At 44.8% G+C, this 18,399-nt stretch overlaps 1 protein-coding gene and 1 pseudogene across 1 annotated transcript in view; one reads left to right on the top strand and one right to left on the bottom strand.

The window, feature by feature from the left end:
- Window positions 1-15,178, bottom strand: part of LOC136648455 (uncharacterized) — a 238,375-nt gene extending 223,197 nt beyond the window's left edge. Inside the window, exon 1 of the mRNA XM_066624567.1 lies at window positions 14,832-15,178. Coding sequence (XP_066480664.1) covers window positions 14,832-14,892 — 61 coding nt within the window. The 5' untranslated portion in view covers window positions 14,893-15,178. The remainder of the gene's footprint in view (window positions 1-14,831) is intronic.
- A 2,543-nt stretch (window positions 15,179-17,721) lies between these two features.
- LOC136649844 (5S ribosomal RNA) lies at window positions 17,722-17,840 on the top strand (annotated as a pseudogene).
- Window positions 17,841-18,399: the final 559 nt, after the last annotated feature.

Genomic DNA, 18,399 nt, shown 5'->3' with positions numbered 1-18,399 from the left:
TCAACAAGAGGAATTCACAAAGCAGTTTACATAGTAAAATAAATCAATGGCATTAATAGAATTAAAGTCTATTCCTCTGCAGCTTCAAACTACACTTGAGTAACAAGATAACTAACCTTTTCCATAAGGTGTATTATTATTTATAGCATTTGTTTGATGTATGGTCATACATATGATGTTTTGTTTTCAGTCTGCACTTGCTCAACTACCTCTTTAATTATCTTTTACTGTCTAATCCTAATCAGCCCTGGTGTAATGGGGCTGAGGGGCCTGTGTTTTATCCAGCGCTAAAACAGAGCAGGCTGGATGTCTCTTTAGGGTTAGGGAAGAGCCTTGTGTAGAGCCCCAGCCTGCTCAATGGAGCTGCTCAGATCTTCCCCATGTAGAACTTTCAGGCCCAGGACAGGAGCCAGAAACAATGGAGTCCTCGCTCTCCTCCTGGGCCTGGATCATCCCCTCCCCTACTTCCCTGCTTCTGTGGCCATTGGGCTGGATGTGGCACATGCAGGATGACGCAGGCCTTCCTGCAGGCACAGCTTACTCTCTGGGTGTCAAAAAGTGCTTTACAGTGCTTTTTTGACACCGAAAAACTGGCACACTGGCTGCTGCACCAGCGCTTGTCTTCAATTGGACTGGGTTGTTAGTCTGAATGCAAGGATGCTTGAAAGTAGAAATGATAGGAAATTATAATGAAATGCCTGCATTTATGGATTGTATCACAAATTAAAAAGAAAGGACAATTTTAAAGGTTTGGATATTACTTGGCTGCAATATATTGATATTATGATGCACTGAGATTATTATTATGCTCAAGGTCTGATTTTTTGCAGCTGCTACAAAGTATAATGCATACAATTTATAAAAAATAATAAAAATAAAATGTAAAAAATGGTCTAGTAATATTTGTAATATATACAATTTATAAAACACAATAAAAATAAAATGTAAAAAATGGTCTAGTAATATTTGCATGGCAAATATACCAATGAGCACAAAATCTACATGAAAATTACAACCTTTGGACGGTAAGAAAATGTTTCTTTTTCTTTATATTAGTCATCAAAGAGCTATTTTCTCTCTGAGCTGGCACACCCACAATTTGCAGTACATACCTGCAATTTCCTAATATTCAGAACAAAATGTATACATTCAAATAGGGATCAGATTTCCAGAAATCATTAACTACAGGATTACAGTAAGAGCTAACTGAATTTAAAGCCAAAGGTCACAGAGGCTTTGCTTTCTCAGCACTATGAAGAAGTTAAGGAAGTCCCTTCCTCATTTGAGAAATGATTCTTTTAATTATCTTCCAATTTCTGAAAAACTGACATTTTTACTGGTCAATAAATACCCCAAGCCTGTTTACTAAGTGACCACTTTTGCCGTTATGGTTTGACTAAGAAATTGGTATTTTAAAAAACGTTTTGTATGATTCCCCCCCCAGAAAGTGTGATAAAGCCTTCCATACAAAGTGCAATCCTAATCCAAATCTTCATTCTAGCTTTATTTTATATGTTTGAATTTGCTTTTCATTTTGAACAGAGGGGTATGTAATGTGTATTTTGATGTTGTGAACTGGACTTTGTGTGGATTTTACAATGACAGTGAACCAATAAACGGGATCTGGATTTGGAAACAGTTAAGAAAAATCTTGCACATGAATGCATGGGAACTGATATGTAGCAAAAACTGGATGACGTCAATCAACCTAAAGAATTGGACTCTTTCCAAAAAAAAGGATGTTATTCCCTCTCTACTATCTTTCCTTCGAAAATGATTTCCAAGACAAGTAGTGCCCATTTGATAGCACTAAATTGTTTGCAGGCCCTCTAACAGAGTTACTCCCAGATACATCCTGTACATATCACTGCACAAACAATCTTTTCTCTGCCACCTGTATCCACCAAATGGGATTTGTTCATAAAGTCTGTCAGACTTCAAAACACCTTTTTAACCCCTTCCTTCCACTGCCACTGTCACATGCTGCCCAATTTTTACCAACGTTTTTTACCATCCTACATTTGCATTTGTACAATTTACCAATTTACCAATTTTTACCAATTTACCAATTTTTACCATACTACATTTATTTATTTATTTGTTTGTTTGTTTGTTTGTTTATTGCATTTTTATACCACCCTTCCTCCAAAGAGCTCAGGGTAGTGTACACAACTGTTCCCCTCCTGTTGTCCTCACAACAACCCTGTGAGTTAGGTGAGGCTGAGAGAAAGTGACTGGCCCAAGGTCACCCAGGAAGCTTTCTCACAACTTTAGTTCTCCCCCTTCAAGGTCCACCAACTGGAGCCTGATATAAAATAATTTTTATTGAGTAGTAGACATATGCTTAGAATTAAGATACCTAGAGGTACAAACTCAGTCCAGGAATTTGTTTTCAGCACCAGAATTGAGCTTATAGTCCTTTTACCCACACTCCCATCTGATTTTCCCCTAAGCTTTTCAATCCAGCAGCCCAGTTTAGGGGGGGAGGAAAGCTTTTTGATATAGCTTGCTATTAAACCATTGGGATTCTTGCAAAATTACTGAAAATAACCAAGAGATCTGCTTGTGATCCCTCCAGTCTGCCCCAATGTACAAACTTTTGGGAGGGTCCTAGTGTTGCTAGAACCCAGGTGGACATATTTATTTGCCACATTCTTTTACGCACTCTTCCTCCAAGGAGTTCAGGATGGTTTACATAGTTCTCTCCTTTTGTTCTCACAACAACCCTGTGAAGTAGGTTAGGCTGAGAGATAGAGATTGGCCCAAGGTCGCCCAGCAGGCTTCATAACTGAGTGGGGATTTGAACCTGGAACTTCTAAGTCTAAACCCAATTTCTGAACCATTACACCACAGGCTTCTCAATATTGTTTACTAATCAGTTTTGTATGTTGTAAAATAATCTCTTGAAACATGCAAGTCTCATTAACTATTGGTATTTTAGTAGAACTCCATCTGTATCTATTTCTAAAGAAGCACTAGTAAAAAAAAAATCTCCAGTAAATCATCTTCTAACAAGGTCATAGCCCTGTACAGATGGTCAAACTGAGTAGAAATGTATATGCGGAGAAGGAGATCAGGATTGTGCCTGCTGACTCCCACCTCTGACCTCCATGCATCGATCACAAACCTTATTATGGACTAAAAATCCTAGACAGTAAATGACTCTACCTTTTTTTTTTTTTTTTTTTTAAGCTGCCTGCTTTCTACAAGAAGATACAGAACCCAATCCTGAGCTCTGTGTGGCGGTTTACTGTTGCAAATGTGTCGTAAGGCACTTTGCAGGGCTTAGCGCCAACCCAGTGTCAGAACTAGCCCAGCATGAGCCCATGCTAGGCCAGTATCAGTGGGAGGCCGGCAATCCACCATTCAGCAGTCTCCGGACTACCTGGCAGTGAAGGGGTCAGTGGGGGTGTGGGGGAAGGTGGGGAGCAGACGTTCCAGGGTAGGAGGAGGCAGGTGGAAGTCAGGTGGAGGGTAGGGAGGAGGTGTCGTGGGGGAGGAAGGGGGCAGGACTGGTGGAGCTAAACTCCACTGTATCCAGGTAAACTCCACCATATGTCGAGCCTCTTGGCTCAACATGGAACTCTGTTACTCTATGCCTGCTCAATAGCGGGCACAGAACTTAGTAGTCCCATTTTGGGGCTACTTTCCTTATGTGGGGGAAGGGGACGTAAGTCTCCTGAGAAGAGGTGTCAGCTGCCTGGGGCATGTTGGATGCCATGGCCACCATTTTGGCACCACGGCAGCCCCATGCTCCAGGCTCAGGATTAGCCTGCCTGTTGATTCAGTAGAGACACGCACCCATTTTTAGCAGTAAAGAAAATACAGTTGAAAATAAACCGGATACAAGGCATGTGTTTATCAGCCTCGTTCATGTTTCTCTGGTGGGCATATATGTCTTGATCCCTATGCTTAATTATACTTCTAGACATGCTCCACTGGTCATAATACTTGTGCTGTCCAAGCCTTATTGCTTAAAGAAAGGGGCAGTACATGCACACAAAGCTTCATAAATTGCTAGAATAAAGATGCAAAATATGAGATGGTAAAAGAGACTGGTCATAGACACAAAGTCATGCTACATTGCTTTGCTCATTACATTAATCATTCCTTCTTACCATGTGAATTTTTTTCATACCAGCTCCGATTTCTGTAGTAACGTACTGTGCATATGGCAAGAGGCGATAACATTTTTTCATTAAAAACTGTTTAGCCTTTTGTGAATCGTGTCCTAAATCAGGGGTTTCCAAACTATGGCCAATGTCGGCCACATCTGGCCCACCACAAGATTTTATCTGGTCCGCAGCAACTTTTTTTTTTGTCAGAGCATTTGCTAACATTTGACATTTTTACTCATTACGTATCATTACTCAGTTTAAGCATGGCATTGTTTCTTAGTAATTATATTTCTCTTTTGTTCTGAATCATATCATGCTGATTATAAAAAAAGATCCAAGTAAAACTTATTCATTCATTAAAATTTTATTCATTCATGAACAAAACCTATTTCTTTTGGCCCGTGAAAATGTGTAAAATATATTTTTAAACAATCAATTATTAAAAAACCAGATTTCATTCAGGTATGAGATCCCAGAAATCTACCTCTCCAAATCAACGGACTGTGGCTGACCTTAAGATATCACATGAAACCATGGTTAGTGCTAACCAGCTTTGAATCATAGTTTCAAGACCTGGTTGGTGGCCCCAAGCAAACCAACGTTTGTAGGCAGGCTTGGTCTCCGGGGTTAAAACAATGGGTTCACTGATATGTTGGATATTACACCTGAACCCAACTTTTGTTAAACTCTTAAAAAGAAAAGCTCAGGAATGATGCTAGTCAGGTTTGCAACACAAAGGGCACAATCCTAAGTGTGCCCTGGGCCCGGGAGGGTCACAGGCATGCCATAAAGCACACTTGCACCTCTCTCCAAGTAAGCCACGCTGGCCAGCCCACAGAGGCCAGATCCAGCATTCATGGCACTGGCAGCAGGTGAGTTTGAGTTTGCCAAGCTTGGCCAGTGTGGAGGTCTGGGGGTGTGTGGGCAGGGCAGGGTGGAGGCGTTTTGGGGTGGGAGGAGGGTGCGCAGTGGGTGGGCAGGCGGCACGCAGGAGGCAGGGCCAGGATCCGGCAGTTATGCCAAATCCTAGTCCTGTTCCCAGGCGGCACAGAAGCAGTTTCAGGCTGCTCCATTCTGCTCAGATCTGCGCCAGCTCTTTAGGTGGCGCAGATCCAAGTACATCCATTGGGGCTACTGGGACTCTCCCTGGGGTAAGTGGGAAAGTTTTCCCTTGCCTCGGGTCAAGCCTCAGCCAGCCTCAAACTTGTGCTGGATACAGCGCAGGATGACCAGCCTGCCTGTTCCAGCACAAGTTAGGATTGTGCTGACAGTTACATTTTATACCAAGCATGAAGGCCCATAATCAAAGAATGATCTCTGAATTTGCCCCCTGAGGCAAATGCTACAATTAGCTTCAGGGCTGAGCTGGCCCTGTGAAGAAGCAGCCTCACTTATGGCTTAATATTGTGCTACATATTGGATACATTTATGAGAGTCTTCATGCCTCACATACCACACACTGAACACTCAGGAAAACCTCATTGCCAAGAAAAGATTTCCCTTTGACAGAAATATTTTTTCAGAGTGATTGATTGAAAACTGCTGAACTCATATTTGGTGTCAAATCCAGGAACCACCAGCTGAGCTGGGATTCGAAATTACAGGGATAGAAGGAAGGCTTTTGGATTGTGTGTGTGATGCAATAAGCAGTGGAGGCAATTGCTTTTCTCACCTATCTCACAAGGGAAGGAGGAAGCTCAACATTTAAGAACTTGGAAAACCCATCGGCCTACTGAGTGACCACGTCCAGCTCTGCTAGAGGCAGGATGGCAACATGCATTAGTAGAAGGGCACTTCACTGAGGAACTTAAATAAATCTTTCTCTTAAAACCAATAATTTGATACAGGAATTGGGAAAAGACAATGTAATAAATAATATTGAAGCTGAGTTTCTTAATCCAGAGGACTGTGGTTAAGTGAAGTTTATGAACTTCAGATGTCAACATGGATGCCATAAAAGGTCCTTACTGCCAGAGGAGGTAGGTTTGTGCCGGCCTTGGCAGGCTAGTACAGTGGGTGGGAGGGCAGAACAGAGGCAGGGAGGGGGCGTTTCTGGGCAAGGGGAGGGTGGCCTAGGGAGTGGATTGGGCCCGGGAGGGGGGTAGGACTGGCCATAGTGGTGCAGGCCAGATCCCAAACCCCAGCCCCAGGCCAAGCGGTATTACATTGGCAGCTCAGATTTGCAAAATTGCTGGTACAAATCCAAGTAACCCAAAGGGATGCCTGGGACATTACTCAGGGTAAGGGGACAGAAATCCCCTTACTCCAAATTGCGCCTCAGCCTGCACCAAACCTGTGCTGGATACAGTGCAGGCGTTTCGGCCTGCCTGTTCCAGCGCAGGTTAGGATTGTACCCTTAGTCCCACTAAGACTTCCTGAACACTGAACACAGCGATGAATTTCATATGGACATTTTGGATGTCAACTTACTTTAGAATGATTGATTTAGCGGGGGGCATTTTTTTTCTTCCCTTTCCCTCCTTCTAACTGACCATTTGAAAAGTTCTAAATGCATTATTAGAATTACCGCCTAGGCCAGAAATTAAATGTAATTTGTTGATTTTTCCATTTCTTTCTCCAATATGTTGCAGAGCGATGTCAACACAAGGCAAAAACAGGCAGAGTTACATTTCCCATCAAAGTCATGGTTTGTAAACCCAGAACAAAGACTGATCAGTAAAATACTGTACTGTATAACTTGTGCAATGTTCATAAACTAAATTAATGAACAAATAAATATTCTTTGATGGATGAATTAGCTAGTAAAGACCCCACAAATTCCTCCCTTTTCCTATCCTCATGGGTAGCATGAACTGCAGGGGGGGGGGAAGAATTACTCCCACAAGTACCCCTCCCAAAAGACTTTACACTGCCTCATATGTTGTACTGATTACACCTATGCAGGGCAAGTGCAATCTGAAATACACAATGTCACTATCTTGGTTTGGAAGAGTACTAAAATACTGCCACTTCTCCAAGAATGAATACTATGCTGGTGGCCAGTTCGGTAAGAATTATTTATTGCTGCTGCTCCATTTTTAATATTCATTGCCATCACTTGTGATGAAGATCAGGATAATGCTTGAAAACATCATCATATTCCTTTTTTCCGTGACATTTATAGCATTCATTTTCTCAGGGAGGGTAAATTTAATCTCCCACACATTATAAGGAAAAGTGATGGCAGCACTGCTCTTGTTGTGAGATGCCTTCCGCAAAGAAGGTTTTACCTAAGACGGGATTCCTGTCCCTTTAAAAGATCCATATCCAAGACCAAGACAGCAGGTCTCAACCCATTTTTGCCCAGCCCACAGGTGTACGTATCTGGTTCCTGTTGCATATATGCAACGTTGGGCAGAAATGGCTTAAGCTTTCTTTCAGTACAGCTATAGTAGTACTGCCACAGTAACCATGTTCAGTTATTGTCCCAGTGCCTAATGTAATGTAATTAAATTACATTAAACAAAACTGGTGGTGTGCCTTGACAATTTTAGCATCTGGTCAGTGTGCCATGAGCTGAAAAAGACTGAAAATCTCTGCTATAGGCAGTTGCCCTAGAATCAGAGCCACAGAACCTGGAAGAGTTTTTTTCAGAGATTTTCAACACTGTGCTCCAAACTCCCATGGTGTACATGTGGACCTTTTACAGCACACCAATGTGCCGTGTCACACCATTTCAAAACTGCTGCCTCCCACTCAAAGAATATGCTCCTTCCCCTGAGTTATAGTAAATAGCAACTGTGGAGTCCTGATCTGGACTGGGACCATAATGTGAGGGGAAGGAGGCTTGAACCCTTTATCTTTACTTTGGACATGACTGGAGATCCCCGTGGCTGCTCTTTGCTTCAGGGGAAAAACTTCAGTGTTAGTATCAGGTTGCAGGGCCCTGGGGCACAGCCCTGCACTGGGTCCCCATGGTGCCCCCACATTCTAATGGTGCACTGGGCCATCAGCACGGAAGGTTCAAGGATCGGCTTGGTCAGTGCAAATCTTACTGACCACTAATGCCTCTTGGGTGCCTATGATAATTTCCCACTGGAGGCAGGATCTTTTCTAGATCAGGACCATAGTGGGAGACAATGGGTTAGAGCTCCCTTCACCTCAAGCTGCAGTCGCAGTCCAGTTCTGCTATTTAAATTTTGAAAAAACAAAATCCAAATCCAAATGACATGCTTAACATGATGCCTAGTTTAACTAAAAGACAAGGGTGTAATCCTATCCTGTACAGGAATAGGCAAGCCAGGAGGCTTGCGCTGTATCCAGCGCAGGATAGTGGCCACAAGCAGCTTGGCCAGAGGTAAGGGGAAACATTTCCCCTTATGTCCAGGTAAGGGCTGCTGGCCCTATGAGTCTCCTTGGATTTGCGCCACATCTTGACTTGGCACAAGTCCAAGGACAGTGGAGCGGAGTGGCTTGAAGTCACTCCTTTCTCCCTGGAAACTGGAGTTGGAATCCGGTGTAACTGCTGGGTCGCAGCCCCGCCTCCCGCTCCTCATCTGCCTGCCCCCAGGGCTGTCCACTGCCCACCCTCCCCCAGCCCAGGAACACCTCCCTCCCGCCTTCTTCCCCCCTCTCACGCTCCCTGCCTCTCCCCCGATTCAAGCCACAGAGAGGAAGCCGGCGCGAAGGCTTATGTCAGCATGCGCAGGCCGGAGCTTCCCAGAGCACTGGCCTGGCTTCCTCTCAAGGAGGCACAAGGAGGCCTTATAGCATGTTTGTGACCCTCCTGGGCTGGCACAAGGGACTTGCGTCAGCCCATTCCCAGGTCAGGATTGCGCCCAAAGTAACAGATGATCAGTTCAATTCCATACTGTGCTGGAACAGGCAGGCAGGCTGTGCCACCTAAAGAGATGGTAAAGATCTGAGCAGCCCAGCACTAGCCCAGGCCACCCAAAAGGGGTTTAAGATCCAGCCTAAGTGCCAGATCCTGGCTCCAGCCCCTCCCAGGCCCGGTAAGCCCATGGGCCTGCCCACCACCCTTCCTCCCCTAGAACACCCTGGAACACCCCCAGGCCACCCTCCCCCTGCCCCCCAGACCCCTATGCTGGCTGAGTCAGGCCAACACAAACTTACCAGGTGCTGGCAACTCCAGAGGCCAATTGTGGCCTCTCGAGGCCAGCACACATCCTTGCACTGGCCTGCCTCCTCCTCTTGCGTTGGCACAAAAGTGCCTTATGGTACTTTTGTGACATCTCTGGACCAGCACAAGGGACTTGCACTGGTCCAGCCAGGCTTTGGGATTGTGCTCTGTGCCCTGCTAAATGCTCATGATGCTTTGTGAATAGCCAACTGAAACATCCAAGTCCATTTGCAGGCAATTTCAGGGCTTCAGGCCCAATGTGAAAAGGTGCTGCATTTCACCCTGGTTCTGATCTCTCCGAGGTAGCACCCATCACATCCTTAATGTGTTGTCTTCCACTGCAGATATCATGAGGCCAACCACAAGTTCAGAACCAATTATTTTGCTTGCTTAGGTTTTCTCTAAATGCCAGCATGCTGTTAATTTCTCATTTCACCATGGGAGGGAGGAAGCTCGAATATTTCATTATGCCTGTAGCACAAATAACTGTAAGAAGTCTCTCTCAACATGCTTCATAGCTTTCTCCTAAAAACTGAGTTCCTGATTTTAATGATTGATTGCCATCCATAGACATAGCTAAACACAGGTGTAATCACTATTCCTTCTTTGTCTCATAATCTGCCTTTGTTATTTTTGGATGGCAATTCAATCCTGTTCACCTTTGTAGGCATTTTTTTTTAAAAAAAAATTAAGCTATGCCTATCCTGGGCTGCTACAGTATTTCTCTGTTTGGGTGGCAATAAGATCTTTACATTCAGCGGCTGTATACAAGTTTTACTTAAATTTTCCTTGGTGTCCATTATCTGCCAGGCTCCCCTCTAGATTTACATCTGTGGACCTGAAACAGCTGCTGCAGATGTATTATATTTACAGAAATATATGCATAAATAGATAACTTCTGAGTTGTTGGACAACATTTGTGGCACTGAGTATCAGCAGTATAAAATAGTGTAGTCAGAAAATTGCACTTTACTTAATGCCTTTATTTTTTTTTTAAGTCATCCTTACTAAGGAGGCATCAGCATTCCAATCTCCACAAAAGCCTGAAACTTTGTGAACCATCAAGTGGATCGCTCACAAAGACTCAAAAGTGCCTACAAATTGTCAAACTTTTGTGAGCGTTGGCAAACGTTCACAAGGTTTCCACAAAAAGAACCTCTATGAACAGTCCATTTGCTCACCAAAGTTCAAACTCTTGCAGACATGTTCATGCTCATCTTGATCCTGCTTGCAAACATTAGAGCAGGGCAATAGTTCACTATTGGAGTTCAATGATAGAACATTCACAACAATTCGAGTCTGGGCAAAATTAGAGATGTATAGAAGGATGCATGTTTTGGCTTTGATCATGCTACATTTCAGTGCCATACAACTCATTATCTATTCTCCAGGTGATTTCTCCCAACCCCAGCTTCCCATGGTGAGGTCTATTGTCAATGGTTCAAAATGCCTTAAGGTTCCCTGGACATGTGATAACGGAATGTTGTGATCATGGAATGTTCACATGGTCAACTCTGCTTGGCACATCTATTTAAATGCATCAGTTTCTTACAACCTGCGGCAATGACCAGTCACCTCTTTGAAGTATCATTATATGTGAGGCTTGACCCAGACCAATCTATCTGGCATGCATGTGGATGAGGCCTTCAGCCAAGGAGGAGGAAGAAGGAAGAGGGAAAGGAGGCAGAGTGGCCATCAAGGGAAAGAAGAGAAGTGCAACCATAGAAAGAGAGAGCAGGAGGACAGACAAGGGAAAGGAGAGATGGGAAAGGGGAGAAGGACTCTACTATTCCCTTGTGGCCAGAGGAGTGGGGGGAGAGCACTGGCGTCGCTAGGGGGATGCGGGGGGTGCGGGCTGCACCAGGTGACAGGCTAACATCACGGGGTTAGGAGCTACTGCATCAAGCCATACACCATTGGATGTGGAATGGCCAGCGGAGTGCAGTGCAAAAATCGAAATTGAAATTGCTCCTTTCATTCAAAGGTTATGGCCACAAAACCGAAAGGAAAAAATTCATAGAGCCCTATGGAAAGTGAACCGTATCGCACGTTTACTCGAAAGTAGGCATACTTGCCATAGTCCTTTGGAAAGGGCAAGCTGAGAGAATCCAATGACATCACAATGGTCCCAATCCAATGAATGCAGCTCCCCAAAAACACCCAAGAAGCTCCCCCCTCCCTGCTGCGAGTTTGAGCTGGAAACGAAGCCACATGGTTGCGTTTACTTGTGAGTAGGCGGACTTGCCTTAGTCGAGGCAGGCTGAGAGGCTCCAAGGACATCAGAATGGTCCTCATCCAATGAGTGCAGCCCCCCAAAATACCGGAGAAGGAGGTTCCTCCCTCCCAGCTGCCTCCCTCCCAGTCTATGGAGCCCTATGGAAAGCAAAGCAGCCTCACAGTCACGTTTACTTGCGAGTAGGCAAACGTGCCTTGGCTGGTGGTCAGGCCAGGCAAAGGGGAATGTGAGAACACAAGAAGGGTCCTGATCCAATGGAGCTGCTTCAGAAGGCAGCCTCCCCCCCCCCCCCTAAAAAGAACAAAAAAGAGGCTTGAATGGTAAGGGAAAAGTTTTCTGTTTTGCACTTGCAAAGCCAGGTGGGTCTTTATTCTGATGTGCCTGAAATAGAAGAACTTTCAACTGGGCACTGGGGAGGGCTGGATATCTCACTGATTCTTCTGGGGGGGGGCGTTATTGCAGGCAGACTACAGAGTAAGCTCCATTGACCACTATGGGACTTACTTCAGAGTAGACATGCATAGGCTTGGGCTCACAGGCTGCAATTCTACCCACACTTTCCAGAGAGTAAGCCCCATTGACCACAATAGGACTTACTTCAGAGTAGATTCACTTGGTGGAACAGGACTGGCTCCCCCTTATTTAATTATTTTATTTTAATTTAATGATTTATAATTATTTATTTTAATTTGCTTGATGATGTCACTTCTGGTCATGACATCACTTCCAATGGGTCCTAGACAGATTGTCATTCTAAAAAGTGGGTCCCAGTGCTAAAACTTTGAGAACTGCTGCAATAAGGTGTTAGTAAGTTGACACAGGTGTGCGTGTGTGTGTGTGTGTGTGTGTGTGTGTGTGTGAGAGAGAGAGAGAGAGAGAGAGAGAGAGAGAGAGAAACTACAAGTTTTGAAAATCACTAAAATCAGAATTTGGTGGAATAAGACCATCATGTTATATATCAATCAATGCGTAATTTCATGCAGAATGCAATGAAACAAACCACATTGAAATATCTGTGTTCTAACAAAAGGTACAGCCAAAAAACCAATGGGGGTGGGGCGATGGTACATCACCACGCCCACCTGGTGCATTGCCCCACCCACTACATGGGGTGATGCACAGGCCTCCCGCACCAGGTTAATCCTAGTGACATCACTGAGGGGAAGCCACCAGCCAGGGCTCCTAAGCAATCAAGGGCGAGCCATGTGGGACATGAGACTTGGTCCAGGTGTCTACCCTGGACAGTTGTAACATGTCCAGGTGTTAAGGTGGCATGGGCCTTTTGGCACCTGCAGAGACTGTACCCAGGTTGGCCCCTGGAATGGGACCTCTGCCTAATGCCAAGGTCTGGAGCCAACTGGAGGGGGAAATGACACAAGGGGATAATTATTCATTTCCACCTCATGGCCAGATACAATCCAATAGTAATGTAAAATATGCATCAACCTGCCTACAAGCCTGCTGTATATTCTCGCGCTGCCTATGCTGCAGCCTTAGATTTCAACTGCTAAGAAGGTGTGCTTTAGGTGCTACAGTGTGTGTTGAACTATTACAGCTGAAGCATCATCCCATGTTTGGCAAGCAAGATTCAACCTACCATATTTGATCCATTTGCCTTGCAAAATCCTCCTGTGGAACAGAGGCCCATCTACTGGGTCACTCAGAAGACTCTTAGGGTGCTCTATATAGAGATTATCACCTACTTCTTTATGTTGCTTATGGTATAGCAACACAAATATCTTTGCCTGACACTTACAATTCATTGTATAGACCTGGACAAACTGGACCAGCTGTGCTAATGGACTTATTGCAGCACCAAATGCTCAAACTGTCCATATAGGCCCAACTCTAGGTTCACTTGAAGAAGAGTGCTGGGTTGCAGGATAAGATGTCCCAAGCCACAAGTCACTTGGAAGAGCATGTTCACCCTGTACAATGATACTCAAATGATATTTCACTTTACCAGTGCTTTTAAAACTTATGATTGTAGAGAACCTTTAGCACATCAATTTGTTTGAGCTTCTGCCAGTGAACATCTACATGCTGCAGAGGTTTCTGGAGCATATTTTGGGGGAAAACACTCAGTCCACATAGAACCCTGGTGGTCCTGCATGAACGTACATTGTATTATGGAACACACCCAACACTGTCCCATTGCTGTGCACTGTTTGGGAAAACTATTAGCGGCGGGCAAAGTGTCTTTTGGGGAAGTCTTATCTTGACTTCATCTAGTTTAGGATTATGTCCATATACTGGCAGAAGTCTTCCAAGCTTTGAAAAAAAAGATCTTTCTCATCCTTGTCTGGAGCTGCTATAGAATGAACCTCAGATCCTCTGCCACATTCTCACTGAGGATTCCATAAGTTTCTGATGAACCAGTGGCGGACCTCCCATTATGGACGATGGGGCAAATACCCCAGACGTGTGTCTTTAGGATCCCGCGGAAGCCTCTCTGAGGTGTCCGACCTGAAGCAGCCTGGGGTTGCGCAAGCTCCGTGAGCCTCAGGTGAGTGGGGAGGGAGTGGATTTGCACATGGGAGGCAGCAGCATTCCACAGAGGATGCTATCTTGGACCTTTGTCCTGGGGCATGAGGTTGGGGAGGTCGGCCAGTGTGAGGAACCCAAGTCCTAGATCAATAAATGACTAATAAATTCTTACCATGCATTGAATTAACAGCCCAATTCTACCTCCCAACTGGTGCAGCCATGCTGAAAAGGCACGTGCTGTATCCAATGGGGGGGGGGGAACGACACACACAGTGGGAGCCTTATGTTAGGGTACGGGGTTTTAAATCCTTTTTCCCTTCCAAAGCCTCCCAATCAGTGACAGCTGGTGCAAGTACAAAGAGAGAAAGAGGGTGAGGAGACTGCAGCTGGAGGGGATAGGATCTGTCATGTGCCACTGCCGCCATATCCACCCTCTCCTGCAGCCTCTCTGCCCCATTCCTCCCCTTTCCCACTCAGTTTCGCCCACTCCCCACCCCTGATGACTTACCTGCTCCTGCAGATGGCCAGCCACCAGTGACACATGTGGGAAGACTCTGGCCATCCTGCTGGTACTCTGGCAGCGCGCTACTCAGTGCACTTTACACACTGAGCAGTGCACTTTACACAGCGTGCTACTCAGCACACTTTAAAGCTGCTTTTCAGCAGCTAGCGCTGGTGAAATGCACATTCAGCCCAATATGATTGGGCTGCCCATCCCCAACTGACTCTTAAAGATTCTGGCATTGGTTACAATATTAAAAAAAGAAAAGAAACAAGATTCTTAAAGAAGTACAAAACATCTGAAAACTATGTTAGCTCCCTTTGCTTCCGCCTTCCTCTCCTTCTGCACACATTTACAATAGAGGCAGCCAACTACTTTGCCCCTTGATTATCAAGAATAGATTGTTACCTGCATCAATAAGAGGGGCCGAGTCTGGGTAGGTTTTTAAATGTTCGTAACCACAGTCCATTGTCAAGTTCCTTCAGTGCTTGACAAATGTCTTGTTAGGCTTAAATCTTGACCCCACATGTATGATCTTGGAAGTTCATCTGTTGTCCTCTGCCTTATTCTGCTTTCTTCTAGCTCCTAACATGGCAAGCTGGGCAGACAGCCAACCTCTGCACACAAAAAGTTCTTCCTGCAGCTCAGCATCAGCACCACTGAGCAGCAGTGAAATGCCATTGCTCTCTCCCACTCCATCTCATCCTGCCTCCACACTTCCAGAATGCACCATGTCAACAAGCTGCTTCTTTCAACAATGCAGTCCGGAGGTGTTTATGTTCATGTAGGAAGTGTAAGCAGCCTTGACCAATCGAGCTGCACTGTGGGCTGGGACTGATGATGAGCTGGGTTGGAAACAGGAACCGAAAGTGCAGCTTGCATTGCCTCCGACCAGCCTGGTCGTCGTTGTAAATGCCTGAACTTGCCATATCAAGGTCACGCCTTGACTTGTGTCGCAGTTGAATTGGTTCGCTACAGCATGTCAATTTGTTGGCTATATATATATATATATTTTTTTAAAAAAGATCTAGAATAAATTTTATTAAGGATCACTTTGTTTTCTTAAAAAATACTTTGATAATTAAAAACATCTGGAAGGCATTTTCAATCTATCATAAACAAGAGGAAATCCAAATCATGTGACTTCTAAGAAAATGATGCAAATTGAACTCTCTGCCAAAATTTACAGTAATCTGTTTTTCTTTCGCTTTTTTCCTCTCCTCCGAGGGGGAGGGATAGAGGCAGAAGCCATAATAAGTGAACTGCTTTGGACAGAGAGCTATGCTAAGCTAAAGGACTGTTACCTTATTAAATGAGCTTAATCATTTTGGGTCCGTTTGAAAATTACATGGGAGCAAACCACGAAAAACAGATTGTGTTCCTTTTTCAGTATTAATCACTTGCGTTGTAAAGGACTTGTTAGGGAGGCAAAGTAATTACTTGGATCCCGGCTCAGCTCGGCTTTGCAGTTTGGGGCTATGTTCTCTGTGTGTGTGGTTTTTCTTAAACCACACAGGAAGACACACTTGGAAAAAGGATACCCCACATCTATTAATAGTATCATGTCTCCTTGTGCCATACCTCAGGTCTGCTTGACAGTATATTTGCTGTTGCACAGCAAATGCACCGATGTTACTAAAAAGAAATATGGTATCCCTCACTTTGCATATTTGTTTTATTTTAAGAAAGTACTGGTATGTGTCACTTAACAATGGGGATATATTCTGCTATCCTGTTGTTATGCAATTAGGTCATTAAGCGAACATTCAGCCCAATCTATTGCCTTTGTTGTGTAAACAGACACTCCCTGCCAGACAGTTGCTGGCTGCACAGGCTGCTGGAGATAGATTGCCTCTTCTTTGCATAAGAGACGCTTTGTTGTGTAAACAGACACTCTCCTGCAGGCTATGAGAGACCTGACTGCCTCATTAAGAGCCTCTTTGTTGTGCTTTGACGAATATGCGGCCCGTTGTTAAGTGGAAGGTCGTTAAGCGACACACACATTGTATACTCCCCTTCCCAGTTAAAATATAACATGCACTATATTAGGCAGTGAGGAGGTCCAGGCAAAGAGAAAGTATGCTTGTCCCACATGTGAATAACAGAATCTTAGCATCAAAAGAGATCTTGGAAGTCATCTAGGGCCAACTCTATCCTGGTAATAGATTGGCAGGTGTGTGTGTGTGTGTGTGTGTGTGTGTGTGTGTGGGTGGGTGGGTGGGTGGGTGGGTGTGGGTGTGGGTTTAAGGGCCAAGGTTTTTTAACACTATTTAGAGGATAGGTCCGCACTGCTTGTGCATTGTAAAAATTAAACAGCTTTCACTGTTGAAAAGGCCACAGATCACACAGAAAACTATAGTGCTGCTACCAGTGGTTATCTCTCTATGGGCCTGGTATGTCTCCCTGAGAAACAGAATGTGTTTCAGACACTGCTGGAAGCACAATGGATTCTCGGAAGCTCATTATCAGCTCTATACTCAGTTGGGCTATAATTCAGTGGCAACCTTACTACAACAAGGGGTCATCCAATGAAGCTGAATGGTTCAGGATGGACCACAGGAGGCACATCTTCACAGAAGACATCATTTGTTTGTGAAATTCATTGCCACAAGATATCGGGGATAGCCACCAGCTTGTGGTGCAATCCTATGGTGCCACTGTGCCAACAGAGCGAGCACTCTGCTGGCACAGGCTGTTGTAAATGTGCCGTAAAGCAAATTGTGACAGCAAGCAGCACTGGCAGGAAGGCCTGCACTGTCCCACCAATGCCAGTGCAGGTTGCAACACATGCCAGTGCCAGCGAGTGGGCAGGGTGAGTGGATCAGGCCTGGTAGGGAGGCTGGATCAGTGGCAGTGGTACACATTGTACCCTTCCCGGGCCTGATTCATCAACACAGATCCACTTGGATGTGCTCTAGCAATTTAGCAGGTACAGGTCCAATTAGACCTGTTGCCATGGCTGGGGGTTTCACTGGGGCAAATGTTCCCTTGCATTAAAGAGCCCACCAGTGTTCCAACAACCTCCATAGGATACAGTGGAGTCTGTGCTCACTGAATAAGTGTGGGGGGATTGGATAGGATTGGGCTGATGGATGGCTTTAAAAGGGGATTGCACAAAGTCCAAAGGGGGAAGTATGCCTCTGAATAGCAGATGCAAGGGAACAACAGTGGGAGGGAAGTGTCCCTTTCTCTCCTGCTTGTGGGTGGCATTTGCAGAGGCAGCTGGTAGGCTACTGTGTAAAACAGGATTCTGGATTAAATGGGCTGTTGGTTTGATTGAACAGAGCTTTTCTTTATGTTCTACTCAAAGCCTACCCTGCATGTGCCCGATCTCGTCTGATCTCGGAAGCTAAGCAGGATCAGGCCTGGTTAGTACTTGGATGGGAGGCCGCCTGGGAATACTAGGTGCTGTAGGCTTATACCATAGTCTTTCGAGACTGAAGGTTGCCAACCAGCCACTCAAAAGCCATTGCTTGATGGAACTGAATAAGAGGGAAATTTTGTTTTCAAAAGCAAAACTGAGATCACTTATTGATTCATTCTCAAAGTTGTAATAGAAACTAATGAGATACTTAATAACAACAACAACAATAACAACCACCACCACCGTTCCAATAACTGGGAAGATGGTTCAAAGCGCTTCCAAAGTCCGTACAATGGAACATGAGATTAAAAACCCTTGTTTCTCTGGTCTCCCTCACAGTTAATACTTTTTTTTCTTTAATTCCTCCTAAATATCAGCCATATGGTCATATTTTTAAGGCAGTGGTTCTCAAATGTTTCAGCACTGGGACCCATTTTTTTGAATGACAATTTGTTGGGACCCACCAGAAGTGATGTTATTAACCTAGAAGTGATGATATGGCAGAAAGTGACATAAGAACATAAGAACATAAGAACAGCCCCACTGGATCAGGCCATAGGCCCATCTAGTCCAGCTTCCTGTATCTCACAGCGGCCCACCAAATGCCCCAGG

Source organism: Tiliqua scincoides, chromosome 4 (assembly GCF_035046505.1).
Source record: "Tiliqua scincoides isolate rTilSci1 chromosome 4, rTilSci1.hap2, whole genome shotgun sequence".
NCBI lineage: Eukaryota > Metazoa > Chordata > Lepidosauria > Squamata > Scincidae > Tiliqua > Tiliqua scincoides.
This window is presented reverse-complemented; position numbering and strand designations above follow the sequence as displayed.